Source organism: Ornithorhynchus anatinus, chromosome X5, assembly GCF_004115215.2.
Source record: "Ornithorhynchus anatinus isolate Pmale09 chromosome X5, mOrnAna1.pri.v4, whole genome shotgun sequence".
Taxonomy (NCBI): Eukaryota; Metazoa; Chordata; class Mammalia; order Monotremata; family Ornithorhynchidae; genus Ornithorhynchus; species Ornithorhynchus anatinus.
In genome coordinates, this window is record NC_041753.1 from 7,615,980 (window position 1) to 7,643,871 (window position 27,892).

The 27,892-nt window shown below is 58.3% G+C and overlaps 3 protein-coding genes across 4 annotated transcripts in view; all 3 read left to right on the forward strand.

Moving 5' to 3' along the window:
- The window catches only part of NOTCH4 (notch receptor 4), a 32,169-nt gene extending 21,590 nt beyond the window's left edge, over window positions 1-10,579 (forward strand). Inside the window, exons 24-30 of the mRNA XM_039910887.1 lie at window positions 169-238; window positions 326-455; window positions 885-1,180; window positions 4,176-4,323; window positions 5,357-5,454; window positions 8,207-8,486; window positions 10,569-10,579. Of these exons, the coding sequence (XP_039766821.1) occupies window positions 169-238; window positions 326-455; window positions 885-1,180; window positions 4,176-4,323; window positions 5,357-5,454; window positions 8,207-8,486; window positions 10,569-10,579 (1,033 nt within the window). The remainder of the gene's footprint in view (window positions 1-168; window positions 239-325; window positions 456-884; window positions 1,181-4,175; window positions 4,324-5,356; window positions 5,455-8,206; window positions 8,487-10,568) is intronic.
- Window positions 10,580-13,227: 2,648 nt separating this feature from the next.
- On the forward strand, window positions 13,228-16,483 carry GPSM3 (G protein signaling modulator 3). Its single transcript, XM_029055410.2, has 4 exons — window positions 13,228-13,639; window positions 13,876-13,975; window positions 14,606-14,793; window positions 15,469-16,483. The coding sequence occupies exons 1-4, from the start codon at window positions 13,592-13,594 to the stop codon at window positions 15,700-15,702; spliced, it is 570 nt and encodes a 189-aa protein (XP_028911243.1). The 5' UTR covers window positions 13,228-13,591; the 3' UTR covers window positions 15,703-16,483.
- Window positions 16,484-17,498: 1,015 nt separating this feature from the next.
- PBX2 (PBX homeobox 2) lies at window positions 17,499-27,817 on the forward strand. Of its 2 annotated transcripts, XM_029055359.2 has the most exons (9): window positions 17,499-17,621; window positions 18,800-18,873; window positions 19,020-19,267; window positions 22,086-22,276; window positions 22,811-22,946; window positions 25,159-25,312; window positions 26,351-26,439; window positions 26,913-26,999; window positions 27,139-27,817. In XM_029055359.2, the coding sequence occupies exons 1-9, from the start codon at window positions 17,581-17,583 to the stop codon at window positions 27,232-27,234; spliced, it is 1,116 nt and encodes a 371-aa protein (XP_028911192.1). In that variant the 5' UTR covers window positions 17,499-17,580; the 3' UTR covers window positions 27,235-27,817. The 2 variants fall into 2 exon arrangements, with proteins under 2 accessions (XP_028911192.1, XP_028911191.1); XM_029055358.2 differs by lacking the exon at window positions 26,913-26,999 and having other exon boundaries at window positions 17,506-17,621.
- The last annotated feature ends 75 nt before the right edge of the window (window positions 27,818-27,892 follow it).

The following is a 27,892-nucleotide window of genomic DNA, read 5'->3' on the forward strand; positions in this document are numbered from 1 at the left end:
GGTTGGGGGAGGTGGGTCCAACCAGACCTGGGGCGGGGTGGGGCGGGACCGGGACGGGAGAGGGAGCGAGGTGCCCAGAGAAGGAAAGAGAACCCAGGGATGAGGCTGGTTGGGAGTGGGAGGTCCAACGAGTTTTTGTGATGTCAGAGTGACCCCTGACTTCCTCAGGCCCCTGAAGTCGGAGACGGAAGGCCACGAGGACGAGGCCATGGAGGTTCCGGGCCTCGGAGACGTGCGGGTGAGAGGAACCGGCCCCGGGGGTGTCCGTGACATGGGGAGCCGGGGCCCCCGCTTCACGCCCCGCACTCGCTCTCTCTCCTCCCAGGAGGAAGTGGGGGGCCCGGGCTCCGAACGCCGGTTCTGGCCGCTCTGTGGTGGGGGGCGTGTGCCTCAGGCTGAGGTGCCAACTCCTCCTCGGGAACCAGAGATGCCGGACGTGGATTCCCAAGGCCCAGGTGTGTGTGTGTGGGGGGGGGGGGTATGTGTGTCCATCTGTCCATCCGTCCCAACTCCCATCTCCCCCTGGACTCCTCTGCTCTCTCCCCATGTCTCTCCTCATCTCCCCTCCTCCTCTTCTGCCTCCCTGATCCTCCATTTCTCTCCATGTCTACCCTCCCCCCCGTCCAAGCCTATACCCCTATACTCCAACCCCTTCCCTGTCAATTCTTCCCAGGACCCCTGCTCCCTTCCTGCCTCCTGGAATTTCTCCCGACCCCCATCCCTTCCCCAGACCCATCAACTGACCCTGCCTGACCCCGTTCCCGCTCAGCTCCTCGTCTCTCCCCTTGAATCCCTCTCCCCTCCGACCACTTTTCCCCTCCCGGCCCACCTCAGTTTCTTCCCCGGGACTCCCCGACGCCCTCACGTCTGTGCCCTCCCTCCAGATGGCGTCACCCCGCTGATGTCTGCGGTGTGCTGCGGGGGAGCGGAGGCCGAGGGGCCGGGCCCCGGGCCCGGCGGGGCGGGGGGCCCGTGGGAGCCCCTGCTCTGCAGGGGGGCCAGCCCCCAGACCCACACGGTGGGATCGGGGGAGACCCCCCTGCACCTGGCCGCCCGTTTCTCCCGCCCGTCCGCGGCCCGCCGCCTCCTGGAGGCCGGAGCCGACCCCAACCGGCCCGACCGAGCCGGCCGCACGCCCCTGCACGCGGCCGTGGCCGCCGACGCCCGCGAGGTCTGTCAGGTCGGTGGGCCGAGGGGGCCGGGGCTACGGGCTTTGGGACGGGCCCAAGGGTGATGGGACCGGGTCCACGGACGAGGAGGCCGGGACCACGGCCCCATGCCTTCATTCATTCAATCGCAATTATTGAGCACTACCTTATGCAAAGCACTGGGAGAGTACATGGAACAACAAACAGACACAGTCCTGCCCACAACAAGCTCACTGTCTAGAAGGGCCCCAGAGGGGCCGGCAGTGGGGACCGGAGCTCAGCAGGGAGAGGAAGGAAGAGCAAGCGCGAGGAAGAAGGGAAGGGGCCAGGGAGGGGACGAGGGAAGGGGAAGGCGATGGAGTGGGAGAAATGAAAGGATGGGAGATGGGGGAGATGGATGATGGGAAGGAAGTGGAGGGGGGTGGGGGAGGGGAAAGGAACGGGGGCTCAAGAGAGGGAGAAAGGGAAGGGAGCAGAAGTAGCCTAGGCTTGGTGGGCAGAGCAGAAGCCTGGGAATCAGGAGACCTGGGTTCTAATCACGGCTCTGCCACCTGCCTGCTGGGTGATCCTGGCAAACTCGTTAAACTTGTCTGAGCCTCCGTTTCCTCATCCGTGAATGGGCATTAAATCCCCATTTTCTCTCCCCCTTAGACTGTGAGCCCTATGTGGGATAGAGATTGGGTCTGATCTGATTGTACTGTATCTATTCTAGTGTTCAGCACAGTGTTTGGCACCCAGTAAGTGCTTAACAAATGCTATTATTAACATTATAATTATCAGTAGCAGAAGAAGGACAGAGAGTAAAGGGGAAATAGGGGGCAGTGCGGGGAGAAGAGCACAGATGTGGTGATATCTAGAGGGGGGAATAATAATAATAAAACAATAATTGTGGTATTCCTTAACTGCTTTCTATGTGTCAAATACTGTTCAAAGCGCTGGGATAGATACAAGATAATAGAATAGGAAGTGAAGTGATTTCCCCAAGGTCACACAGCAGCTGAGCCAGAACTAGAACTCATGTCCCCTGACTCCCAGGCCAGATCAGAGGGGAGCCTGGGGGTAGGTTGCGGGGTGTGGGAGAAGAAAGCAGCAAGGCCGAGTGGATAGAATATGGGCCTGGGGGTCAGAAGGACCTGGATTCTAATCCCTGCTCCGCCGCTTGTCTGCTGTTATGACCTTGAGCGAGTCGCTTCACTTCTCTGGGCCTCAGTTCCCTCATCTGAAAAATGGGGATTGAGATTGTGAGCCCCATGAGGCTCCAGCCCGATTAGTTTGCATCCACTGCTGCACTCAGGACAGTTTCTGGCACATGGTAAATGCTTAACAAATACCATAATTATTATTAAGGTTGTGAGGGGGTAGGCGGGAGCCTGGAAAGGAGGTAAGGAGAGAGGTGCTAAGTATGGAGAGCTGACTTCTCCTTCTCTAGACTCTAAGTTTGTTGTGGGCAGGGATCGAGTTTACCAAATCTGTTGTCCTCTCCCAAGCGCTTAGTACAGCACTCTGCTCACTGTAAGCACTCAGTAAATACTACTGATTGATTTGATTACACTCTCTCTAGACTGTAAGCTTGCTGTGGGCAGGGATCATGTCTACCAATTCTAGAGCCCTCTCCCCATGCCCTGCACATGGTAAGTGCTCAAAAAATATGATTGACCGCTTCCAATAGTATTGTAAGTACTCAACAAATACCACAAATAGAGAGGCAGCATGGCTCAGTGGCAAGAGCCCGGGCTTGGGAGTCAGAAGTCATGGTTCGAATCCCGGCTCCGCCACTTGTCAGCTGTGTGATTGTAGGCAAGTCATTTCACTTCTCTGTGCCTCAGTTCCCTCATCTGTAAAATGGGGATTAGGACTGTGAGCCCCATGTGGGACAACCTGATTCCCCTGTGTCTATCCCAGCGCTTAGAACAGTGCTCTGCACATAGTAAGCGCTTAACAAATACCAACATTATTATACCGCAATTATTACTATTATTGTTGTTATTATTATTAATAAGCAAAGTAAGCGATGGTCTGAGGGCGCCACCTGGCAGGGGGTGATGGTAGTGCAGCCCCTCACCAAGATGGCGGCAGGGGGAAGTGGTCCCTTAGCTGAGTGGAGGTCAATCGATCAAGGGTATTTATTGAGCGCTTACTATATGCAGAGCATCGTACTAAGCGCTTGGGAGAGGATAGTACAATAGAGCTGGTAGACGTGTTCCTTGCCCACAGGGAGTTTACAGCCCGGAGGGGTGAAGCAGGCATTAAAATAAGGAGTGGGACCTAGTGGATGGAACCCGGGCCTGGGAGTCAGAACCGCCACTTGTCTCCTCTTTGACTTTGGGCAAGTCCCTTCGCTTCTCTGTGCCTCAGTTCCCTCATCTGAGTCCCATGTGGGACGGGGACTCTGTCCAACCTTACTATCTTGTATCGACCCCAGTGCTTAATATAGTGTCTGGCACCTAATAAATGCCTAACCAATACAATTTAAAAACAAAAGTCACGTTTCTGTGCCTCAGTTCCCTCATCTGGAAAATGAGGATCAAGACCGTGAGCCCCACGTGGGACATAATAATGATAATGGTATTTGTTAAGCACTTACTACGTCCCAGACACTGTTCTAAGCACTGGGGAGGATACAAGCAAATCAACTTGGACACAGTCCCTGTCCCACATGGGGCTCACAGTCTTAATCCCCCTTATACAGAGGAGGGAACTGAGGCATAGAGAAGTGAAGTGACTCACCCAAAGTCACACAGGAGACACGTGGCAGAGCTGGGATTAGAACCCATGACCTTCTGACTCCCAGGCTTGGGCTCTATCCACTAAACCATACTGCTTGGGTCCAACATGATTATCTTGTCTACTCCAGCACTTATTACAGTGCCTGACACATAGTAAGTGCTTAAACGAATATCATAAAGAAGAAAAAAACCAGCCTCACCAGCTTTTCTCTGCTAGATTTCTGGGGCCACAGAGGATGGGAACCTGGTGGTACACGGGCGAGGGTACTGAACCTGGGATCCGGGGTCCCCATCCCCCCAGATCCTGCTGCGGAACCGAGAGACGGCGGTGGACCCTCGGATGGAGGATGGGACCACGCCCCTCATGCTGGCGGCCCGCCTGGCGGTGGAGGACCTGGTGGAGGAGCTCATCCAGGCGCAGGCCGACGTGGGGGCCCGGGACAACAGGGGTATGAGGGGGGCTGGGGGCTCGGGGATCTTCCAGCTCTCCGCGGGGCCCATCCCGGGGTCCTGCCTTCCTGTCTCCTCCTGACCCCGGATCTCCCCGCTCTGGGACCCCACCTCAGGCCCCAAAACCACCAATTCACCCAGGAGGCCAGCGGGCCCCATGCGGGGCTGTGGGACCTGAGGCCCTGGGCTGGGGGGGGAGGGAAGGGGGGTCCCCTTTCCTCCTTTTTGGGTCCAGAACAATATGCCATTGTCCCAGCCCAGGGGGCGGGATGTGGCGTCACCGACGCTAACACTTCCGGCCCGACGGCCGTCACCATGACACCGCTTCCCGGTATTGACTGCCCGAGGAATCCCCCCACCCCACCGCCCCCGCCCCCCCCGGCCCCCCACCCCCTCCCCCACTGACGCCATGGGAAACCGACACCCAGGCGTTCTCCCCATCCCCACCAGGCTCTTGTGCCCGTACAGCACCTGCTGCTCTCCCAAGGTCCAGGTTTCCAGTGCCCACTGACCCCCTTAGGGCTGAGGCCAGGGGCACTCGGTCAGTCATGCAGTCGTATTTATCAAGGTATTACCGGGTACAGAGCACTGTATTGGGAGACAACAATACAATGATAAATGGACACATGGATACTGCCTGCGAGGAGCTTATGGTCTAGAGGAACATCCTCCCTCCTCAAATCTGACTACGGCTTCTCCCCTCCTTCAAAGCCTTCTGAAGGCCCATCTCCTCCAAGAGGCCTTCCCTGACGAAGCCCCCCTTTCCTCTTCTCCCACTCCCTTCTGCGTCACCCTGACTTGTTCCTTTTGTTCTTCCCCCCTTCCCAGCCCCACAGCCCATACCCGCCATTTATTTCTATTAATGTCTGTCTCCTTCGCCTCTAGACCGTCAGCTCGCTGTGGGTAGGAAATGTGCCTGTTTATTGTTCTCTCGTCCTCTCCCAAGCGCTTAGTCCAGTGCTATGCAAACAGTAAGTGCTCAGTGAATGTGACTGAATGGAGGGATTAACCCTTTCTCCCTCCTGGCCTCAGGGAAGACAGCTCTACATTGGGCCGCAGCGGTGAACAACTCCCTGGCAGCTCGAGCCCTCATCCAGGCCGGAGCCGACAAAAACGCCCAAGACAGCAGGGTGAGAGGAGCAGGACCCGGGGAGACTGGGAGTGGGTGGGCAAAAGCACTAACAATACCCTCCCCTGACCCCGGAACCCCGAGGGGAAAGGTGGGGTGGGGGGTGGGGAGGGAGAGATGATCGTTATCTTGATAAACAATCAAGATAATGATCATTATTATGATCATTATTATTGAGAAGCAGTGTGGCTTAATGGAAAAAGCCCGGGCTTGGGAGTCAGAGGTCGTGGGTTCTAATCCCCGCTCTGCCGTTTGTCAGCTCTGTGACTTTGGGCAAGTCATGTAACTTCTCTGGGCCTCGGTCCCCTCATCTGTAAAATGGGGATTAAGACTGTGAGCCCCACGTGGGACAAGATGAATACCTTGTATCAACCCCAGCGCCTAGAACAGTGCTTGGCAGAATTATTATTTCTGGTATGTGCTAATCAATCGATGGTATTTATCGAGCACTCATTCTGTGCAGAACACTGGACTAAGCTCTTGGGAGAGGATATAACAGAGTTAATAATAATAATTGTGGTATTTGTTAAGTGCTTACTACATGCAAGGCACTGTATTAAATGCTGGGGGATACAGGCAAATTGGGTTGGACACAGTCCCTGTCCCATATGGGGCTCACGGTCTTAATCCCAATTTTACAGACGAGGAAACGGAGGCATGGAGAAGTGAAGTGACTTGCCCAAGGTCACGCAGTAGACAAGTGGCAGAACGGGGATGAGAACCCAGGTCCTTCTGACTCCCAGGCCCGGGCTCCCTCCATTAGGCCATGCTGCTTCTCTGTGGTTAGCAGCCACTTTCCCTTCAAGTGCTTCCTGTGTGCGAAGCACTATTCTAAGTGCTGGGGTAAAGTACAGTTCAGTGGGGTTGGACACCGTCCCTGTCCCAGGTGGGGCTCACAGTCCAAGTACGAGGGAAAAGCGGGTTTGAATCCCCATTTTACAGATGAGGGAACTGAGGTTCAGAAAAGTTGAGTGACTTGCCCAAGGTCACCCAGCAGGCCCATGGCTCACAGACTAAGAAGGAGGAAGAACAGGTAGAGGACGTGGGTTCTGGAAGTCGGACGCACAGGGAGAGCCGAGGAAGAGGAGATGGAATTTCAAGCTGACGGCGGAAGCGGGGACGGGGGAGAGTTTCCTCCACCCTTGAACTTCCCCCGACCTCTTCCGGAAAAATTGAAACCCTTCGGGACTGGGTTCTAGAGGAGGGCAGGGAAGAAATGGGGGAACCTGGTGGGATGAGGTTCTTCAGTGAAGGGTGGGAGGGAAAAGGGTCCCATTCCCTCCCTGGTAAGGAGTGGGACGTGAGGTCTGCACATGGGAGGGTGGAGAGGGGCCATGAGACCCCCTGAGTCTGGAAAGGAGGAGGGATAAAGAAGGGAAGCGGCAAGGCCCAGTGGAAAGGGCCAGGGGCCGGACAGTCAAAGGGCCTGGGTTCTAATCTTGGCTCCACCACCTGCCTGCTGCATGACCTTGGGCAGGTCACTTCACTGTTCACTCATCTGTAAAATGGGGATTCAATCCTTGTTTTCCCTCCTTACTGTGAGCCCCATGTGGGACAGGGGCCAGGTCCAACCTGATGATCCTGTATCTAACTACCCCAGCTCTTGGTGGAGTGCTTGACATGTAGTAAGCGCTTAAGAGATGCCACAATTATTATTATAATCAATCAGTGGTATTTACTGCATGCTTCCTATGTGCAGAGCACTGTACTAAGTGTCTGGGAGAGTGCAGTACAGCAGAATCAGCAGACACGTTAGCAGAAACAGTGTGGCCTACTGGCTAGAGTCCGGGCCTGGGAGTCAGAAGGACCTGGGTTCTAATCCTAGCTCTGCCACTTATCCGCTCTGTGACCTTGGGCAAGTCACTTCACTTCTCTGTGCCTCAGTGACCTCATCTGTAAAATGAGGATTAAGATCTTGAGCCTCACGTGGCACAACCTGATTTACCTTACATCTACCCCGGCGTTTAGAACAGTGCCTGGCACAAAGTGAGTGCTTAACCAATATCATCATCATCATCATCATCTGAAAAATGGGGATGGAGACTGTGAGTCCCACGTGGGACAGAGACTGTGTCTAACCCGATTTGGTGTATCCACCCTCGGCGCTTAGAGCAGCGGGGAGGATGCAAGAAAATCGTGGCTTTTAACGAATGCCACAGTGATTAACGACCTCAGTCTGGCGATTATAGTTAGCACCTCGTGGGGCGGGGAACGGGTTCGACCTGAGGCCCCGATATCTTCCCCAGCTCTCTAAGGGGAGAGCTCGATACAGAGTAAGCGCTTAAGGAATGCCACGGTCCTTGTGACGATGATGAGAGTAAGCAGCGTGGCTCAATGGAAAGAGCCCGGGCTTGGGCGTCAGAGGTCGTGGGTTCTACTCCCGCCTCCGCCACTTGTCAGCTGTGTGACCTTGGGCAAGTCACTGCTCTGTGCCTCAGTGACCTCATCTGGAAAATGGGGATGGAGACCGGGAGCCCCACGTGGGACAGCCTGGTTCCCAGCGCTTACAACAGTGCTCGGCACATAGTAAGCGCTTAGCAAATGCCAACGTTAGTAGTAGTAGCGGTAAGCGCTTCACAAATAGCGGCCGTCCCTAGAGGAAGCGCCCAACAAATAGCACGGTTTATCGTGAGAGGAAGCTGGCGCCAAATGCCTCAGGGACGGCGGGGGCACGTGTGTGGGGGGGGGACCACGTGCTCGGCGAGGGGGCGGGGCCTCCCCTGACGGCCCCGCCCCCCTCTGTCCCCCGCCAGGACCAGACGCCGCTGTTCCTGGCGGCCCGCGAGGGGGCGCTGGAGGCGGCGAGGCTGCTGCTGGGGGCCGGGGCGGCCCGGGGCCTGCGCGACCAGACGGGGCTGGGGGCCCAAGACATCGCGCGCCAGCGCCGGCACTGGGACCTGCTGGCCCTGCTCGACCCGCCCCGCCCACTGGAGCCGGGGGGCGGGGCCGGCCGCCGGCCGTCAGCGGGCATGCGCGGGGCCCGCTCGGCCCCGCCCCCCTCGGGCGCCGGAGGGGCCCGGCGCGCGGCCGGCGGCGGGCGGGGCGGGGATGGGCGGGCGCCCCGAGGCCCCGCCCCCGCGCGCGAGGCCCCGCCCCCCGGCGCGCGCCCGCGCCCCCCGCGGGCCCCAGCCCGGACCCCCGACCGCCGGCCTGTGTATTGAGCGCTTCCAGTGGGCGGAGCGCTGTACCGAACGCTTGCGACAGGACGTAACAACAACAGACAAGCACATTCCCTGCCCACAAAGAGCTGGCGGGGGGGGGGGGGGCGACAGATATTAATACAAAGCAATGACGGATATGGACATAAGCGCTGTGGGGCTCGGGAGGGCGGGATGAACAAAGGGAGGGAGGCAGAAGGGAGTGGGAGAAGAGGGAAGGGGGGCTTAGGGAAGGCCTCTTGGAGGAGGTGGGACCCCAAAATGACTAGTCGTTCATATATACGGAGCGCTTACCGTGTGCAGAACACTGTACTAAGCGCTTGAGGGAGGACAGTAAAACAATAGACCCGTTCCCTGTCCACAATGAGCTCACAGTCAAAAGGGGCAGTCGAACAATATAGTCCCATAAGAAAGCGAGATGACACCTCCCCCCGGGGCATCCTTGCTCCCCTCCATTGTTGAATCTGGGGGCGCAGTGACCCCAGTAAAGAGCCTCAAAGGGAAGGAGAGTTCTCTCTCCCCCGCCCCCCCCCCCCCCGCCAAAAAACTCCATGGGCAAAGGCAGGGATCCTGGGAGAAAGAGCACGGGGAGCCCAGGCCAAGAGGAGGCGATGAAGTCGGTGACATCCCAACCCTGAGGCTGAAGGGTGCGAATCAGGGTGCTGCACAGTCATTTAATCGTGTTTTATTGAGCACTTACTGTGTGCAGAGCACTGTACTAAGCGCTTGGGAAAGTACAGTACAACAATAAAACAGACACATTCCCTACCCACGAGTTTACAGCCTTGGCCGGGGTGGGAGAGACAGACATCGATAGAAATAAATGACAGATATGTACATAAGTGCTGTGGGGCTGGGAGGGGGGAAAAGGGAGCGAGTCAGGGCAACGCAGAAGGGAGTGGGAGAAGAGGAGAGGGGGGTGTTTAGTCAGTGAAGGCCTCTTGGAGGAGATGGCCTTCAATAAGCCTTTGAATCAGGGGAGGGTAATAGTAACACTGGATTCGAAGCCATGATTCATGGCTACACATTCCTCCGGGGACCCGATTCCTTACGCGCGCACCCCAACTCTCTTGGAAATTAAATTCGGATTTGGGGGGGAGGGGGTTCAGCGCAGCAGGTGTGAGGCCACCCCTCCACCCCCCTGCTCTCTTCCCAAATCTCTTATTTAATACCCCCTCTGTGGAAATAAAACTGATCGAAAACCTGACCAGCCTCTCTGTCTTCCACCACTTCCCACCCAAAGAAATGTTCCGATGGGCCCAGATCTGGCCTCTCCTGCCCTCAATGGATCAATCATATTGAGTGTTTACCTTGTGTGGTGCACTGTACTAAGCTCTTGGGAGAGGACGATATGGTGGGGGAGAAGCAGTGTGCCCTAGAGGAGAGAGCCCGGACCTGGGAGTCAGAGGGCCTGGGTTCTAATCCCAGTTTGGTCGTTTGTCTGCTGTCTGAATTTGGGCAAGTTTCCTCGCTGGGCCTCGGTTCCCTCATCTATAAAATGGAGACTAAAGCTGTGAGTCCCATGAGGGACAGGGACTGTGTCCACCCTGATGTTTTTGCACCTATTACAGTTTAGTATGGTGCCTGGCACCTATCAAACATATTTACTGAGTACTGACTGTGTGCAGAGCACTGCGTTTAGCACTTGGGAGAGTATGATACAACAGTATAGCAGACACATTTCCCACCCATAAGGAGCTTACCGTGTAGAGGAGGAGACAGACATTAATAGAAATAAATAAGATGCCGATCTGGACATAAATGCTGGTGGGTCTGGGAGAGGGGATGAATAAAGGGGGCAAGTAAGGGCGACGCAGAAGGAAGTGGGAGAAAAGGAATAGGAGACAATCAGCTGTATTTTTTGATAAATACATAGTAAACGCTTTAACAGATACCATTAAAAAAAAAATAGAGGAGTTAGACACCATCCTCACTCGGTATTCCCCTCAACGACCAGGCCCAGAGTAAAGGGAGAGGAAAATGGGAACAGGTGAGGGGGACTCCCCTCAATCCCCTTGCCCCCTCTGACCTCACCTCACTACTCTCCTACTACCACCCAGTCTGAACACTTCGCCCCTCTGATGCCAACCTTCTCACCGTACCTCCTCCGTCTCATCTATCTCGCCACCGACCCCTGGCCCGTGTCCTGCCTGAAGCCTGGAACGCCCTCCCTCTTCATATCCGACAGGCGACGACTCTCCCCCCTTCAAAGTTTTATTGAAGGCCCACCTCCTCCACGAGGCCTTCCCTGCCCAAGCCCCCCCTTTCCTTTTCTCCCACTCCCTTCTGCGTCCCCCCTCCCAGGCCCAGGGCATTCACGTCCATCTCTTTTATCGATTTCTATTCATGTCTGTCTCCCCCTCTAGACCGTCAGCTCGTCGTGGGCAGGGAACGTGTCCGTTTATTGTTCTTTTGGACTCTCCCGCGCACTTAGTCAGTGGCCCGTACATAGTGGGCGCTCAGTAAATAGGACTGACTGACTGCCTTTCTTCCCCTTGCCCCCGGCCGAGGCGCGGCGCCTTTAAGGAGGAACTAAGAATGTCCTTATGTAATCAACACGCTGGGCGCCGTTCGGCGGGAATGTCAGCAATGCCGCCTTAAAGGGGCCGCCGCCTTTTTTACGGGGCTGGGGCATAGCCTACCACTGGGGGAATCATCTAAAAATAACAACAATAATAACAATAATAACTGTGCCATTTGTTAAGCGCTTACTATTTGCCAGACACTGGACTAAGCGCTGGGGTGGAGACACACAAATTCATTCATTCATTCATTCAATAGTATTTATTGAGAGCTTACTATGTGCAGTGCACTGTACTAAGCGCTTGGGATGAACAAGTCGGCAACAGATAGAGACAGTCCCTGCCGTTTGACGGGCTTACAGTCTAATCGACTGGACAGAGTCCCTGACCCTCACCGGGGGGGCTCGAAGTCTTAATCCCCATTTCACAGAGGAGGTAACAGAGAAGGGAAGTGACTTGCCCAAGACCACACAGCAGACAAGTGGCAGAGCCTGGAATGGAACCCATGGCCTTCTGACTCCCAGGTCCGGGCTCTCTCCACTACACCATGCTGCTTCCCGTCTGTGGAGACTGGGGCGTGCGGGGATCCCGGAGACATTAGCGGCTCCCCTGAGAAGCAAAGGAAACTCGGGAAGCAGTGCGGCCTAGGGGATAGAGGCCAGGCCTGGGAGTCGGAGGGCCTGGGTTCTAATCCCAGGCTCTACCACTTGTCTGCTGGGTGACCTTGGGCAAATCACTCCACTCCCCTGGGCCTCAGTTTCCTTACCTGTAAAACTGGGGATAAGGACTGGGAGCCCCTTGTGGGACATGGACTCTGTCCAACCCGATGAGCTTGGATCCACCCCAGTGGTCAGTATGGTGCCTGGGACATAGTAAGCGCTTAACAAATGCCATAAAAAAGTGGGGGGAGTCCCTGGATGCTCCCCTATATTTCCGTGGAGGGGTGGGAGCCCCCCCCCAAAGCCCCCCACCACCTGGGAACGTGGAGTTGAGGGACAGGCCAAGTCGCCCCCACGTGGCTGCTCCGGGGAAACTCAGCCCCCCAAATTCAATGACTTCCACTGACCTCTACGCCCCCTAACCCTCTTCTCAACTCCCTCGTCCATAGAAAAAGAGAATTGTTGAGGACAACCCGGCCAGGCCCCCGCTCCCACTTCTGACTTCCCTCCTCACCTGGATCCGGGACCCAGGTGTCCAGCTTCCCAGGCCCCGCGCGTCTCCCCAGATCCCAGACAAGTTGACTCTCCTGCACCGTGGCAGGTGCCAACCCGCCCTTCCTCACTCCCCTCTCATTCCAGCTTGGGGGTGGGGGCTCCTCTCACTCTTGACAATCCAAAGTCTAACCCCGCATCCCTTCTGCTGCGGTGTCGGCATTTCTCATCTCGGCTTCACATCCGGTCCGTCCCCACCCCTGCCCCGAGCTCCCACCTCGTTCGCCTTTGCCTGGAGATCTCTGGGCCCAGGCCGGAGAGACGCCCTCCCACGCTGACCGGGACCGGTGAGGAAGAGCCAGCTGATGCCGGGGCAAGGGGGGAGGGATGGTCTGGCTCAAGGTGGGCTCCCTCTTCCCACCCTACTTCCTTTCCCTCCTTCGAGGGTCGCCCCGGGGATAGAACTGGGGAGCGAAACCGGGAATTTTCTCTCTGGTTCAGGGCCCCGTCCTCACGGGATGGGGCAGGGGCTGAGGGGGCAGGGAGGCTGGGCTGGTGGGGAGGGTGAAGGGCGCCCTTAGAAGCTAAACCACTTCCTGTGAGGAGTTCCTGTGTTGTCACAGCACAAACCGGAGTAGGGGGGAAGGGGCATTCTCTAGGTCCCAAGAAGCGGGCGACTGGAGGTTAGAGGGGGTGCATGGAGAGACCCCCCCCCACCCCATTTTGGGAAAGGGAAGCAAGTTTTGAGTCCCTCTGTCTCACACACATCTGCCCACAGGCTTTCAAGAGAAGAGAGGGCCGGAGTGGGGGATGGGAAAGGGGAACAGGAGGAAGTTCGGGCATGGGGGGGGGCACGGTAGAGCTGGTGATGGGTGGGCGGGGCCCATCGGCGGGGTGGGGGAGTCTGATGCGGAACACAGCTTCCTGCTTGGGACCTAGGCATCCTGGTCCCCCTCCCCCGTCCCCAGCACACCCCTAGGTCCCACTGCCCTGCCGGGACCCAGGTGTCCGGCCCCTTTCCCCCTTGTCCCTGGCTGCCCCCCCCGACCACCTCCCCCTTCCCCATCTCCGGCTCCCCTTTCCCCACACCCCCACCCCGGAATCCAGGAGCCCAGCCATAACCGCCCCCTTCCTAATCTTCCCAGGACCCAGGCGTCTGGGCCCTGCACCGCCAGGAACTGGGAGCCCCAGACCCCACCACCCTCCTTCTTAATCTTTCCAGGACCCAGGTGGCCGGGCCCTTCAGAGCTCCTGGCTCTGCCCCTGGGACCCAGGACTCCTACCCTCCCGTCCCCCCGCCGAAGGGGATGGAGACAGAGGGACCCCTAGAAGAAGACCGGCGGGACGACGATCAGGTGAGGAGAGGGCCGGGGGGGGGGGGGGCAGGAGGGGGCGGGGCGGGGGGGGAGAGGCAGAGAGATGGGGGAGCCAGGAGGGGTGGATGAATGGAGCCGGATGGCCCAGTGTCCCCTCCTCCTCCCCCACGCCCCTCCCTCCAGTAGCCCCCCTCCCTGCCCACCATCTGATCACCCCGTGGACGGCGGCCTCAGGATGCCCCATCCGCTCTCTGACCCCGTGTTTGTGTTGTCAGAGCGGACAGTCCGACCAGCAGGCTTGGCCCCTGGGGAGCCGCGCCCGGCCCTGGAGATCCGCCCCTCCCTCTCCTCCTCCCTCCAGAGACCACCACCCAGGTACCAACACCCCTTTGCCCCCTGCGCTTGGTTTCAATCCGCCAAAGGTCTTTAATAATCAATAATCGAGGTCTTGGTTAAGCATTCACTGCGTGCTGGGCACCGTACCGACCGCTGGGGTGGGTACGAGATCGTCAGGTCGGACACAGTCCCTGTCCCACAAGGGCCTTCGTGTTCTTAAATCCCCATTTTCCAGATGAGGGAACTGAGGCCCAGAGAAGTGGAAGTGATTTGCCCCGGGTCACACAGCAGACCCTTGGCAGGGCTGGGATTAGAATTTAGTCCCAGGTCCGGGCTCTTTCCGCTACCAGCTACTCTGCTTCTGGAGCGAGCGCTTACTCTGTGCGGAGCAATCAGTTCGGGGTATTTACTGAGCGCCTACTGTGGGCCCAGCCCCGTACCGAGAGCTCGGGAGAGGAGAAAACAGTAGAGTCGGTAGGCACCCTCCCTGCTGTCCTCAAGAAATTGACAGTCTAGGGGTTAGTGTCGGGACCCCGGTCCTATCCCTAATGGGACCCTCTCCCCTTTTCCCAATCCCCCACCCGGATCCCGCCCCTCTCCACTGCACCGTCGGCCTTTCCCCCCCGCCTCTCATCACTCCCTCCCGGCCTCTCCCGGTTCTCCCTGCAGCCTCCACCCCCCACTCGGCCTCGCTCCTGTCACTCCAGACGGAGATCTTCCTGGACCTGGTGGCCGAGGCCCAGTCCAAGCGGCTGGAGGAGCAGAGAGCAGAGTTCGAGGGGGCGGCCACGGCTCCGGCCCGGGCCCGGCCCCCCGAGGAGAAGGAGCAGCTCTACAGCACCATTCTGAGCCACCAGGCAAGTCTACCCTCGACCCGGTTCCCGGCCGGCCCCCTTCCTCCCAAGGCCCAGTAGGCCCGCCCCCTCCAGACACTACTTCTTCAGGGATCCAGGAGTCCTGACGATAATAATAATAACAATAATAAAATAACAATCATGATGACGCTGATTGTATTCGTTAAGCACTTACTGTGTGCGAGCACTGTGCTAAGTGCCGGAGCCCTGCTCCCAAGACTCAGTAGTCCCACCCACTCTGGACTCTACTTCCTCAGGGTCCAGGAGTCCTAAAAATAATAATAAAAAGAAGAAGGAATAAATAATGATGATGACAGCATTTAAGTGCACGAGCACTGTGCTAAGTGTTGGAGCCCTGCTCCCCAGCTTCCTCCCTCCCGAGACCCAGGAGTCCCACCCCCTCTCAACTCTACTTCCTCAGGGACCCAGGAGTCTTAAGGATAATAATAATACTATTACTACTAATAATGAAAGTATTAAAGCGCTTCCCGTGTGCGAGCACCATGCTAAGTGATGGAGCCCGCTCCCCAGGCCCCTCCATCCTTCCGGGCCCTCCTTGGGGACCCTGGGGTCCTGAACGCCCAGCCCTGGGGAAACCACTGCTGCTGCCCACCCTGACCCTCTCCCTCTCCCCTTGCCCTCTCTCCCCCACCCACCCCCCGACCCCCAACCACGCAGTGCCAGAGGATCGAGACTCAGCGGTCGGAGCCCCCGCTGCCCCCGGGGGGGCACGAGCTGCTGGAGCTGCTGCTGCGGGTGCAGGGGGGCGGCCGGATGGAAGAGCAGCGGTCCAGACTGCCCGGAACCCTGCAAGCACCCCCCGCGTTCCTGCTGAGAGACCCCTACTCACCCCAGAGCCCTCCATCCAGCCCCAGGGGGGCTCCTGCTGACAGCCCTCCCATCCAGCCCTGAGCGGGTTCTGCCGAGAGAGCCCCACCCAGCTCCGAGAGAGGATCCTGAGAGCCCCCCACCCAACCCCGAACGGGTCCTGTTGAGAGGCCCCCCACCCAGTCCTGAGAGGATCCTGAGAGCCCCCCACCCAGCCCCGAGCAGGCCCTGCCGAGAGCCCCCCCGCCAGCCCTTAGAGGGTCCTACTGAGAGGCCCTCACACTGCGGGTCTGAGCAGGCCCAGAGAAGCCAGGAGAGAAGCCCAGCTTGGAGGAAAACTCAGCAATCCCTCGAGCCGCGACCCCTCTTGGCGTGACCCCTCCACGCTGCCCCTGAGATCTGCACACCCCCGGGACCCCAGGCTGGGCCGAGGCCTCTCCGGACCCCTGCTTGCCACCACCTCCGGCCCCTCGGACTACAGCCTTGGGGTTTGGGTGGGGGGAAAAGGGGGCAGAAACCCCACCCCTGACCCCCGACAGCTCATCGCCTCTCATGCGACCCGACCGGACCGGACGGGTCTCTCATCTTTCCAGCTCCACCGGGCCCCAGGCCTGACCCCGCTCCCGCTGGACCATCGGGTCTCCCTGCCTCGGCCTGGCCCTCCCGGGATGGAAGACAAAGAGGAACCCTTCCGGACTCAGAGCCGGGGGGGTCCCAGGCGTTCCTGGCCGCCCACACTGTGGCCCCATTTGGGTCCTCGTGCTGCTCGGGGTGGGGGGCTCCCTGGGGAGCCCCAGGGAGGCGCCTGGGGAGGGGGGCGGGTGGACTCCGTTCGGATCGTGAAATAAATTAAAATCCTCTTGGGTCTGCAGCCTGGTGACTGGGGGGGAGAGGGAGGAGGCCGCGCCCCTGGAAAAAAGTGGAAGGTGGGGGATCCCCCTCTCCCGGCTGGCCGAGTGCCAGCACCCCCCCCAGCTACTTAATTAGCGGCTCATTAAATCAGCGGCTGGAGACCGCTCTAAATAGGGCCCCCACCTTGGCGGCTCCCCGGGTTTTAATTAAGCGGAGGATGGGGTCGGGGGGTGAGGGGGGCGTCTGAGCTGAGCTCTAGAGGGACCAGGGCCCGAATCGGGTGGGAGGGGGGCGCCCCGTCCCTCAGCAGGACCCATGCCGCCCCCCACCCAATTGCCAAGAGTTCTTCATCCCGATGGGCCCCCAGGAGAGAGACCCCCCCACCATCCCCTCCTGTCCCCACCCCGGCGGGGTCTCTCGCCTGCCTCTTTAGGTGTCTGTGTGCGCGGTGCGTGCCGCTCCTCCCCCGCCCCCGGCTCCTCCCCCTCCCTCCCCTTTCCCCCTCCTCTTCCTCCCGGGCTCCCCTCCCACCCCCCCCACATACACACACGGACACACACAGACACTCACACACACACACTCACACACACACACACCCCAGGCTGGGCCTCGCTCCAGTCTCCATTTTCTCCGCCCGGGTCTCCTCTCTGGGGGGCGGGGAGAGACCCACCCCCACCCCCCCAATTTCTCCCTCCCCCCCGAGGGCCAGCGGGGACCCCCCCTCCCCTCCGGAGCCGGGGGGTGGGTGGTGACCAGCCGGGGCCTGGGGAGTTGGGGTGAGTGTCCGTGTGTGTCCGTGGGGGGGCGGGCGGAGTTGGGGGTGAGTAGGGGTCGCGGGGCGGGAGCAGTTTGGGGGAGTCCGGCGGAGTTGGGGGTCCGGGGGTCCCCGGGCGTGGAGACGGCGGGCGCCCCCCGTCCCCCTCCTTGGCCATGGAGGACCGGCTGCTGGGCGGCCCGGGGTCCGGGGGCTCCGGGGGCTCCGGGGGCGCCGGGGGCCGGGGCCTGGGGCTGGGGCTGGGCGGCGAGCCGGGGGCCGGGGAGCCCCCCGCCGAGGGCTCCGGGGGGCCGGCGCGGGGCAAGCACGCCATCGGGGACATCCTGCAGCAGATCATGACCATCACCGACCAGACTCTGGACGAGGCCCAGGCCAAGTGAGTCCGCCCCCCGGGCCCCCTCCCTCCCCGACCACCGGACTGAGCGCCGGCCCACAAACAATACAATCCCGGCCAACTGACTTGTTGGCCCCACATGGGGCTCTCGGTCTAAGGGGGAATTTCCGGCGGGGGTGGGGAGGGGGGTCCGCTTTACCCCCCCCAGCCCCGGCTCCCCCCGAGAAGGCGCCCCAGACCCCCCGGAGCCCCCCACCCTCTCCTCCCGTCCCGTCGCCCGCCCCCCCCCCCCCCCCGCTCTTCTCCTCCCCACTTCCCGCTCCTCCCAACTCGCTCCCCTTCACCTCTTCCTCCTCTCTTCTCTCTCCCTTCCCACCCCCATCTCACTCCCTCTCCCCCCCCAGTTTCCCCCTTCCCCCCCACCCCCCTCTTCCCCTCCCGGTGTCTCCCCTCCCACTCCCATCTCACTCCCTCCCACCCCCCAGTTTCCCCCCTCCCACCCTCATCGACTTTTTCTCCCGGCTTTTCCTCACCCACCCCCATCTCTCCCTCTCAGGTTCTCCTCTCCCCCCCAGTTTCCCCCTTTTCACCCTCATCGACCTTTCCCCCCAGTCCCTCCCCTCCCACCCCCATCAGTCAATCAAGGGTATTTATTGAGCACTTACCATGTGTAGAGCACTGTATGCAAGCTTTTGGGGGAATATAATCCAATAGAGTTGGTAGGCACGTTCCCCCTCCCACACCTCCCACCCTCTTCCCCCCCAGTTCCCTCCATCCCTCCCGGTTCCCTTCGTCCCATCTTCATCTCCTGTCCCCCCGGTTCCTCCCAGTTCCTCTCCTCCTACTGACATCTCCGTCTCTCCCAGTTCCTCCCAGTTCCTCTCATCCCACCCTCATCTCCCTCTTCCCCACCAGTGCCCCCCAGTTCCTCTCCTCCTACTGCCACCTCCCTCTCTCCCCAGTTCTCCCGATTCCCCTCATCCTACTGCCATCTCCCTCTCTCCCCAGTTCCTCCCAGTTCCCCTCATCTGACCCTCATCTCCCTCTCCCCCGCCCCGTTCCTCCCATCCCACCCTCACCTCCCTCTCTCCCGAGTTCCTCCCAGTTCCTCCTGTGCCACCCTCCTCTCCCTCTCCCCTCAGTTCCCCCCAGTACCTCCCCACCGCCCCAGTGTCTCCCCTCCCATCTCACATCCCTCTCCCCCTACCCCCCGCCGGCAGGAAGCACGCTTTAAACTGTCACCGGATGAAGCCGGCCCTCTTTAACGTCCTGTGTGAGATCAAAGAGAAGACAGGTAATGTCTCCACTGGGCCCATCCCGGGGTGGCCCCTCGGACCCTCCTCCCCCGACCCGAGGAAGACAGGGGTCGGCTGGTCCGCGGGGATGGGAGGGGATCCCCGACCCCACTACCGGTGTCCGCCCCCTCCCCCCCGCCCACAGGACTGAGCATCCGCAGCTCCCAGGAGGAAGAGCCCGTGGACCCCCAGCTGATGCGCTTGGACAACATGCTTCTGGCCGAGGGGGTGGCCGGGCCCGAGAAGGGCGGGGGATCGGCGGCAGCCGCGGCCGCCGCAGCCGCCTCGGGGGGCGGGGTGTCCCCGGACAACTCCATCGAGCACTCGGACTACCGGAGCAAGCTGGCCCAGATCCGCCACATTTACCACTCAGAGCTGGAGAAGTATGAGCAGGTGAGACGGGAAGGCCCGGAGGCTGGGCAGGGGCCGCCGAACCCCACCCTAGGGACACTCACTCGGTCAATCCATCAGTGGTCTTGATGGCACGCTTCCTGTTTGCAGATCACTGGACTGAGCGCTTGGGAGAGGACAATGCAACAGGGTTGGAGAGATGTTCCCTGCCCTCAGTCAATTAATGGTATTTATCGAGTACTTACTGTCTGCAGAGCACTGTAACTGAGTACTTGGGAGGGTCCGATACGACAGAGTTGGTAGAGACGTTCTTTACCCACAAGGAGAAGCAGCATGGCCTAATGGAAAGCACCCGGGCCTGGGAGTCAGAGGACTGGGTTGTAGTCCCCACTCTGCCACATGTTTGCAGCGTGACCTTGGGCAAGTTATTTCACTCCTCCATGCCTCGGTTCTCCTGTTCTTCCTCCTACTTAGATTGTGAGCCCCGTGCGGGACAGGGACTGTGTCCAGCCTAATGCACTTATATCTACTCCAGCACTTAGAACAGTGTTTACCACCCAGTAAGTGCTTAACTAATCCCATTTTTTTTTTTAAAAAAGCTTCCAATATACAGGGAGGCCAGACCCCCTTTGTTGGCCTGGAAGCTACAGTTGAATGTTCCCTTCTGTGAGTGGTAATAATAATAATAATGTAATATTAATAACTGTAAACTCCTCCTCTAGATTGTAAGCTCCTTGTGGGCAGGGCACCTCCCGCTTACCTCCCCAACTACCTGGGGTACTTCCGACTCTGTTGTGTTGTGCTCTCCCAAGCGCAGAGTACAGTGCTCTGCACACAGTAAGTTCTCAAAAAATACTGTGGATTGAATGATCTCATCAGTAATATTTATTTACCTAATAAATATTTATTTTTGTATATTAATGTCCGTCTCCCCCTCTAGACCTGAGTTCATTGTGGGCCAGGAATGGGTCTATTGTATTGTACCCTCCCAAGCGCTTAGTACGGTGCTTTGCACACAGTAAGCGCTTAATAAATACAATTGAATGGATGAAAGAATAATAATAATTGCGGTATTTGTGAAGCGTTTACTACGTGCCCAGCGCTGGGGTAGATGCAATCCAAACTGCTCAGATCCAGGTCCTTTCCCACACAGGGTTCAGAGTCACGCGGGGAAGGAGAGCAGGTATTGAGACCCCCTTTACAGGGAAGCAAGGAGTGAGGAACATGTCTACCGACTCTTTTGCCTTGTCCTCTCCTGAGCGCTGAGTCTAGCGCTCAGCACACAATAAGCGCTCAGTAAATACCACTGATCAAATGATATTCATCAGGAGTAATAACTGTGGTATTTGTGAAGCGTTTACTCTGTGCCCAGCACTGGGCGAGTTACATTCCAATCCGATCAGGTGCAGTTGGAGAGCAGGTACCGATTCCCCATTTTACAGGTGAGGAAACTGAGGCCCAGAGGAGTGAAGAGTCAGTATTTACTGAGCGCTTACTGTGTGCAGAGCACTGTGCTGAGTGCTTGGGAGAGGACAGTACGACAATATAACAAGCTTTCAGTCTAGTGGGGGGAGACAGACATCAGTAGAAAGAAGTGAATGATGGAGATGGACTTAAGCGCTGTGGAGCTGGGAGGGGGGATGGATAAAGGGAGCAAATCAGGGGGACGCAGAAGGGAGTGGAAGAAGAGGAAAGGGGGCTTAGGGAAGGCCTCTCGGAGGAGATGGGCCTTCAATAAGGCTTTGAAGGAGGAGAGAATGGTGGTCTATCGGGCCTAGGCGAGGTCACCTGGCGTAGCCAGGATGAGGATCCGGGGTCTCCCAACTCTCCGGGCTGCACGCTTATCACCGGGCCACCTGGCTTCTCCATGTGTGTGACCGAGGTGAATGATGAGGCTAGTTGGTATTGGTTAAGCTTACTCTGTGCCAAGCACCGTGATGAGCGCCGGGCGATGTGACACAAAGCGTCACTCGACAAGATCTTGGAGAAAACCTGCAGAACCTAGAGAGGGTCGTCGGTGGCCCCGAGGGGCCGGCGAACGTGGTCCTTTGGGGTCAAGATGATACTATTAATATCATTTATAATAATGGATAATCGAGAAGCAGTATGGCCTAGTAGAACCCGGGCCTGGGAGTCAGAAGGACCTGGGTTCCAATCCTAGCTCTGCCACTTGTCTGCTGTGTGACCTTGAGCAAGTCACTTCACTTCTTTGGGTCTCAGTTACCTCATCTGTAAAATGGGGATTAAGACTGGGAGCCCCTTATGGGACGGGCACTGCGTCCGACCCTATTAGCTTGGATCTGCTCCAGAGCTTAGTACACTGGCTGACACATAATAAGCGCTTAATGAAAACATCACAGTTACTGTTATTATTAAGCAGTATGAAGCAGCGTGGCTTAGTAGAAAGAACCCAGGCCTGGGAGTCAGAGGTCCTGAGTTCTCATCCCGGCTCCTCCACTTGTCTGCTGTGAGATCTTGGGCAAGTCACTTGGCTTCTTTGGGCTTCAGTTCCCTCATCTGTAAAATGGGGATTAAGAGCGTGAACCCCATGTGGGACAGGGACTGTGTCCGACGCGATTACCTTCTATCTATTCCACGGCTTAGTACAGTGCTTGACACTCAGTAAGAGCTTAACAAATACCACAGTTATTATTATTATTCTTACAGTGCCCAGCACATAGTAAGCGCTTAAGAAATTCCATTAAAAAACCCTGAAATGACGAAGGGGTCATGGTTATGGTAAGCGGTTACTATGTGCCGGGCAGCGTACTAAGCGCCGAAGAGATGTCAGAAGTGGGATGAGGAGCGCTTACTGCCCCCGGCACCGACGGCCGGTCTGACGCCCCCTCCCCTTCCCCAGGCGTGCAACGAGTTCACGACGCACGTGATGAACCTGCTGCGGGAGCAGAGCCGGACGCGGCCGGTGGCCCCCAAGGAGATGGAGCGCATGGTCAGCATCATCCACCGCAAGTTCAGTGCCATCCAGATGCAGCTCAAGCAGAGCACGTGTGAGGCCGTCATGATCCTGCGCTCACGCTTCCTGGACGCCAGGTGCCGGCCCCCCACGGCCCCCCAGGGCCCAGGCGTCCTGCCGCCCGGCCCCCCATCCCCGTCCCGCCCCCGGGCCCAGGCGTCCTGCCGCCCGGACCCCGACCCCCCTGTCCTGCCCCTGTGCCTTTCCAGAGAGCCTAGGCATCCTGCCTCCCCCAGCCCCCTGACCCCACTCGTTTTCCAACTTCATTCCCCACCGCCCCTCCTTTCTCCTGCTTCCCTTCTCACTCTGGGACCCAGGCATCCTGCCTCCCAACCCGCCACTACCCCTTTGCCCTGCCACTCCCGCTCATCCCAGGACCCAGGCGCCCTGCCTCCCAGCCCCCCTCCGCATCCCCTTTCCAACTTCACTCCCTGCCCCCGTCCTCATCCTGTCCCTGAACCCCGCCACCCTCCAGGACCCAGGCCTACTTTCTCCCAGGCCCTGCTCAGCTCAGCTCAGCTCAGCTCATCTTCCCCCTGGTCCCTCCCTTCGGGCCTCCCGGCCGCCCCTGATCGCTCTTCCCCCGCTTCCCTTCCCTCCCCTTCCCCCAGACGGAAGCGCCGGAACTTCAGCAAGCAGGCCACCGAGGTCCTCAACGAATATTTCTACTCCCACCTGAGCAACCCATACCCCAGCGAGGAGGCCAAGGAGGAGCTGGCCAAGAAATGTGGCATCACCGTCTCCCAGGTGCCCAGGGGCCGTGGGGAGCAGGGCGGGGTGCCAGCCCTAGGGAGGGAGAGGGGGCCACGGGGGCGGAGGGGCCGCCCCATGGGGGAGAGGCGAAGCCGGGGCAGCCCCGGCGGGCGCGGGGCGGACCGGGGGCCGCTGAGACTCGGCCGTGAGGCGCTTCCCTTTGCCGACAGAAGAAACAGAAACAGTGTGGGGCCCAGAGTGACCCGCCTCTCCTACTCTGGGGGCCGCTCTAGGCAAGTGGAGGCTAAATTCGGTGGTTTAAGCATTCCGGGGGCCCCCCGAGGGGCTGTGGGCAAAGAGCTGGCTTCGGTGGGAGGAGGGCGAGAAGGAGGAGGACTTGAGAGTCTTAATGTCCAGAAGCAGGGTGGCCCAGTGGATAGAGCCCGGGCCTGGGAGTCGGAAGGTCATGGGTTCTAATTGTGGCTCTGCCCCTTGTCTGCTGTGTGAACTTGAACAAGTCACTTTACTCCTCTGGGCCTTGGTTCCCTCATCTGTAAAATGGAGATTGAGACTGTGAGCCCCGCACCAGGCAGGGATTGTGTCCAACCCGATTCGCTTGTATCCACCCCAGTGTTTAGTACAGTGCCTGGCCCATAGTAAGCACTTAACAAATATCTCTATTATTATTATTTTTAATGCAAAGAGCCCAGGCCTGGGAGTCGGGGGACCTGGGATTTAATCCTGGCTCCACCAGTCAATTCTGTTTATTCTGTGTTTACTGCGTGCAGAGCACTGTGCTTAAGCGCTTGACAATGTAACAATAAACATTCCCTACCCACAAAGAGCTTAGAGTCTGGAGACCGTAAGCCACTTGTCTGCTGCGTGATCTTGGGCAAGTCACTGTACTTCTCTGGGCCTCAGTTTCCTCATTGGCAAAATGGAGATTCAAAATCTGTTCTCCCTCCTACATAGACTGTGAACCCCATCCTGATCATCTTGTATCTACCTTCGTGCTTAGTACAGTGCTTGGCACGTAGTATGCGCTTACCAAATAACACGGTATTGTTATAGGGGGGTTTATTCATCTCTCCTAATGCATCTGTCACCAGTCCCACTACCAACTCAATTTTGTAAGAACTGTGATTTTGTTAGGTGCTTACTATGTTCCGGGCACTGCACTAAGTGTTGGGACAGATACAGGTCCACCAGGTCCCACGTGGGGCTCACGTTATAAGTAGGAGGGAGAACTGGGATTGAATCCCCATTTTGCAGATGAGGAAACTGAGGCCCAGAGAGGTGAAGTGACTTGTCCAAAATCATCACAGCGGACAGGTGACGGAGCCGGGATGAGAACCCGAGTCCCAGGCCTGGGATCTTGCCCCCAGGCCACCCTGCTTCTCGACATTGTCAGCCCCCTGAAGGCTGGAGATCAGGTCTACTTCCCCCCGGCTACACTTTCCAGGAACTTAGTACAGTGCTTTGCACATAGTAAACGCTTAATAAATGCTATTACTTTTCCTGCTGCTATTGAGCCGCCTCTGGGTGCTATTAAGCACTTTGGGACTACAGATCAGAGGATAATCATAGTAATAATAGTAATAAAATAGAGATCCTCGTTAAGTGCTCTTATGGGCCGTGATAATAATAATGATGATGATAGTGGTATTTGTTAAGTACCCCACTTTTCAAGTACTGGGATAAATCAATCGATTCTCCGTATGTATTGACCTCTTAACTGTGTACAGAACACTGTACTAAATGCTTGGGAGAGGACAAAAGAGTCAAGAGGAATACAGTGCAATCAGATGGTCTCACTGGGGGCTCACAATCTAAGTAGGAGGGAGGGAATGTGTCTGTTCATTGCACGTATTTTTTATTCTATTTACTTTATTAACCATGTGTATGTATAACTCTATATTGATGCCTGTCTACTTGTTTTGTTTGGTTGACTGTCTCCCCCGTTCTAGACTGTGAACCCATTGTTGGGTAGGGATCATCTGTATTTGTTGCCGAATTGTACTTTCCAAGCATTTACAGTGCTCTGCACACAGTAAGCGCTCAGTAAATGCAATTGAATGAATGACTTGCCCGAGGTCGCCCGGGAGGTGAGTGGCGGTCGTGGAAACCGAGACGATTTTAACTGTGGCATTTGTGAAGCGCTTACTAGTGCCGGGCACTGTCCTAAGCGCTGGGGTAGATCCAAGGTGATTGGGCCGTCCCACACGGGTCTCACGGTCTTGATCGAACCCCCTTCCCGCTCCCTCAGGTCTCCAACTGGTTTGGGAATAAACGGATCCGATACAAGAAGAACATCGGGAAGTTCCAGGAAGAAGCCAATATTTACGCCGTGAAGACGGCGGTGTCCGTCACTCAGGGCGGGCACAGCCGGGCCAGCTCTCCCACGCCCCCCTCCTCCGCAGGTACGGCCCCCCCGTCTCAAGCCCCCCACTTGCGGTTGGCCCGGGGTGGGGTAGGGGACACAATGAGCCAGGGGGAATGGGGAAGCCGCCCCCCCCGTCCCAGCCGCTCGGATCCATCTCGGATAAATCAGCCGGGAACCATTTAGACCGGAAGCCTGTTACGGGCAGGCAGCGTTGTGCGTTGCTTCGTCCTCTGCACATAATGTGCTCTGCACATAATAAGCGCTCGATAAATACCATCAATGGATTGATTCCAGGATGGGACAGGAGGGTGGAATGATGGTCTGATTTGCATTTGCATCGATTCATTGTCTGATTGCATGGCATTCCTCTTGACTCTCCTGTTCTCTCCCAAGTGATTAGTACAGTGTTCTGTATACAATTAAGAGTTCAATCCATATGGAGAATCGATTGATTTGTCCCTGGGCTTGGCATGCGGAGTGCTTAACAAATACCACTATTATTATACAGTCCTTAGGACTAAGCTCGTGGGCAGAGAATGTGACTGTTTATTGTCATATTCTACTCTCCCAAGTGTTTAGTTCAGTGCTCTGCACACAGTAAGCACTCACTAAATATGACTGAATAGGGAAATGGGTAGGAACAGTAATGCTATTTATTGAGCGCCTGCTGTGTACTAAGCGGTGGGGCAGACTCGGGCCGGGGGGAGGGCTCCCGCTCATTTGTGAGAGACTCATCCATTCTTGGAAGATGTCCTGTTTGCTTCCGGTCTCACAATCATTTTGATAGCTCTTAAGGTTTACGTTTATCTTCCTCCACAATGAGTGTTTCTTTTGTGTGCCTAGCAATCAAGGGTATCTATTGAGCGCTTGCTGTCTGCAGAGCGCTGTACTGAGCGCTGGGGGTGAATCCAGTACAGAGGAGTTGGGAGACGCGATCCCTGCCCACAGATGAGCCCAGCTGGTCCTGGGGTGTTCGTGGAGGGGTGAGGAGGTGGGGGAGGGAGTCTGGGGGTGCCAGACCCGCCCCTCCAGCCCCAGCCAGTGCTTGGTCTGAATCTCTACTGCCTCCCGACAGGTTCCGGGGGCTCCTTCAACCTCTCAGGGTCTGGAGACATGTTCTTGGGGATGCCTGGCCTCAACGGAGAATCTTACCCGGGCTCCCAGGTCGGTCCGGGGCTCTTCCCTTCGCCCCGCTTCCCCACCCCGCAGTTCCCTCTCCCCAACGCTTGGCACTCTTCCCCTCCCGAGCTCCCTCTCACCCCTTCTGAGCTTCCCCTCCCGCTCCCTTTTGAGCTTCCCCCTTACCTCCTTCCAAGCTCCCCCTCTGGCCAAGTTCCCCCTCTTCTCCTCCCCGGCTCCCCCTCCTCCCTGCCTCCCCTCTAGCCCCCTTCAGAGTTCCCCCTCATCTTCTCAGCTCTCCCTCACACCCCCTTCAGAACTCCTGCCCCTTTCAGGCCTCTCCCTCTTCCCCGTTTGGGGCTCCCCCTCTTCCCCCTTCAAGGCTCCCCTGCACCCCCTTCCTTCCTTCCTCCCCAAGAGGCAGGTTTTCCCTCCCCCCAGCCCCTTCCTCAGGATGCAGGCCCCTCCCCTGGAGCCCCCCCGCCACCTACCCAGAGGGCCATCGTGTGCTCCTGCAGGTCGAGTCTCTGCGTCACTCCATGGGGCCCGGCGGCTACGGGGACAACCTCGCGGGAGGGCAGATGTACAGCCCCCGGGAGATGAGGGTGCGTATCGGGGGTCCCTCCCCTCCCCCGACCCACAAGTCTCCCCCGACTGGGGACCTGAAGACCCTCTCCGTCCCAGGCCCCTCCCCCCTCACTAACCGGTTCCCTCTCTCCTCTCCCCCCACTCCCGCCCGCGCAGGCGAACGGCGGAGGCTGGCAGGAGGCCGTGACCCCATCCTCGGTGACGTCCCCGACGGAAGGGCCCGGAAGCGTCCACTCCGACACGTCCAACTGACCGCCTCGTCCCCGCTCCGGGGGGGGGGGGGGGGGGGGGGGGGGGCGGCTCTCCGGGGCCGCGGGGTGGTCCCGGCCCCCAGCACGCACCAATGAGAAGCACAAGGCAGACTGAGAGACAAATTGGGGCAGGGGAGCCTCGACCCGGCGGGGAGGGCAGGGCTGTGTCCCTCTCTCTCTCTCTCTCTCACCCCTCACCCCCTTCTCCCCTTTCCCGTTCCTCGTCCTCCCCTTGCCCGGTCTGTCTCTCCCTGTCTCTCTGCCGCCGCCATGTCTCTCTGTTTCTCCTCTCTGCCCCTTCCCGCTCCCAGGACTAACCCTGTGGGTCCCTCCCAACTTTTCCTCGAGGCCCCCGCCGTCCCAGAGGGGCAAAGAGGCCAGCTCCCACCCGCCCAGGGACCCCCAAAACAGGGAGCGGGCTGGAGAGCAGGCTGCACCCCTGTCCCCACCACCCCCACACACCCCTGCCACAGGGCCAGGGAGAGGGGCAGGAGTGGGGCACCCCCAGAGACGGCTCTATTACCTCATACGCAGCTCATCTTAAACCAATAGAATCGCTTGGTGGACAAGAGTGTCTAGTCAGATATCTACCTCGGAGGGACTTTTCTGCTATTTTAGGAAATCGTGGCTGGTTTTTCTGTTTGGGTTTTTGGTTTGGT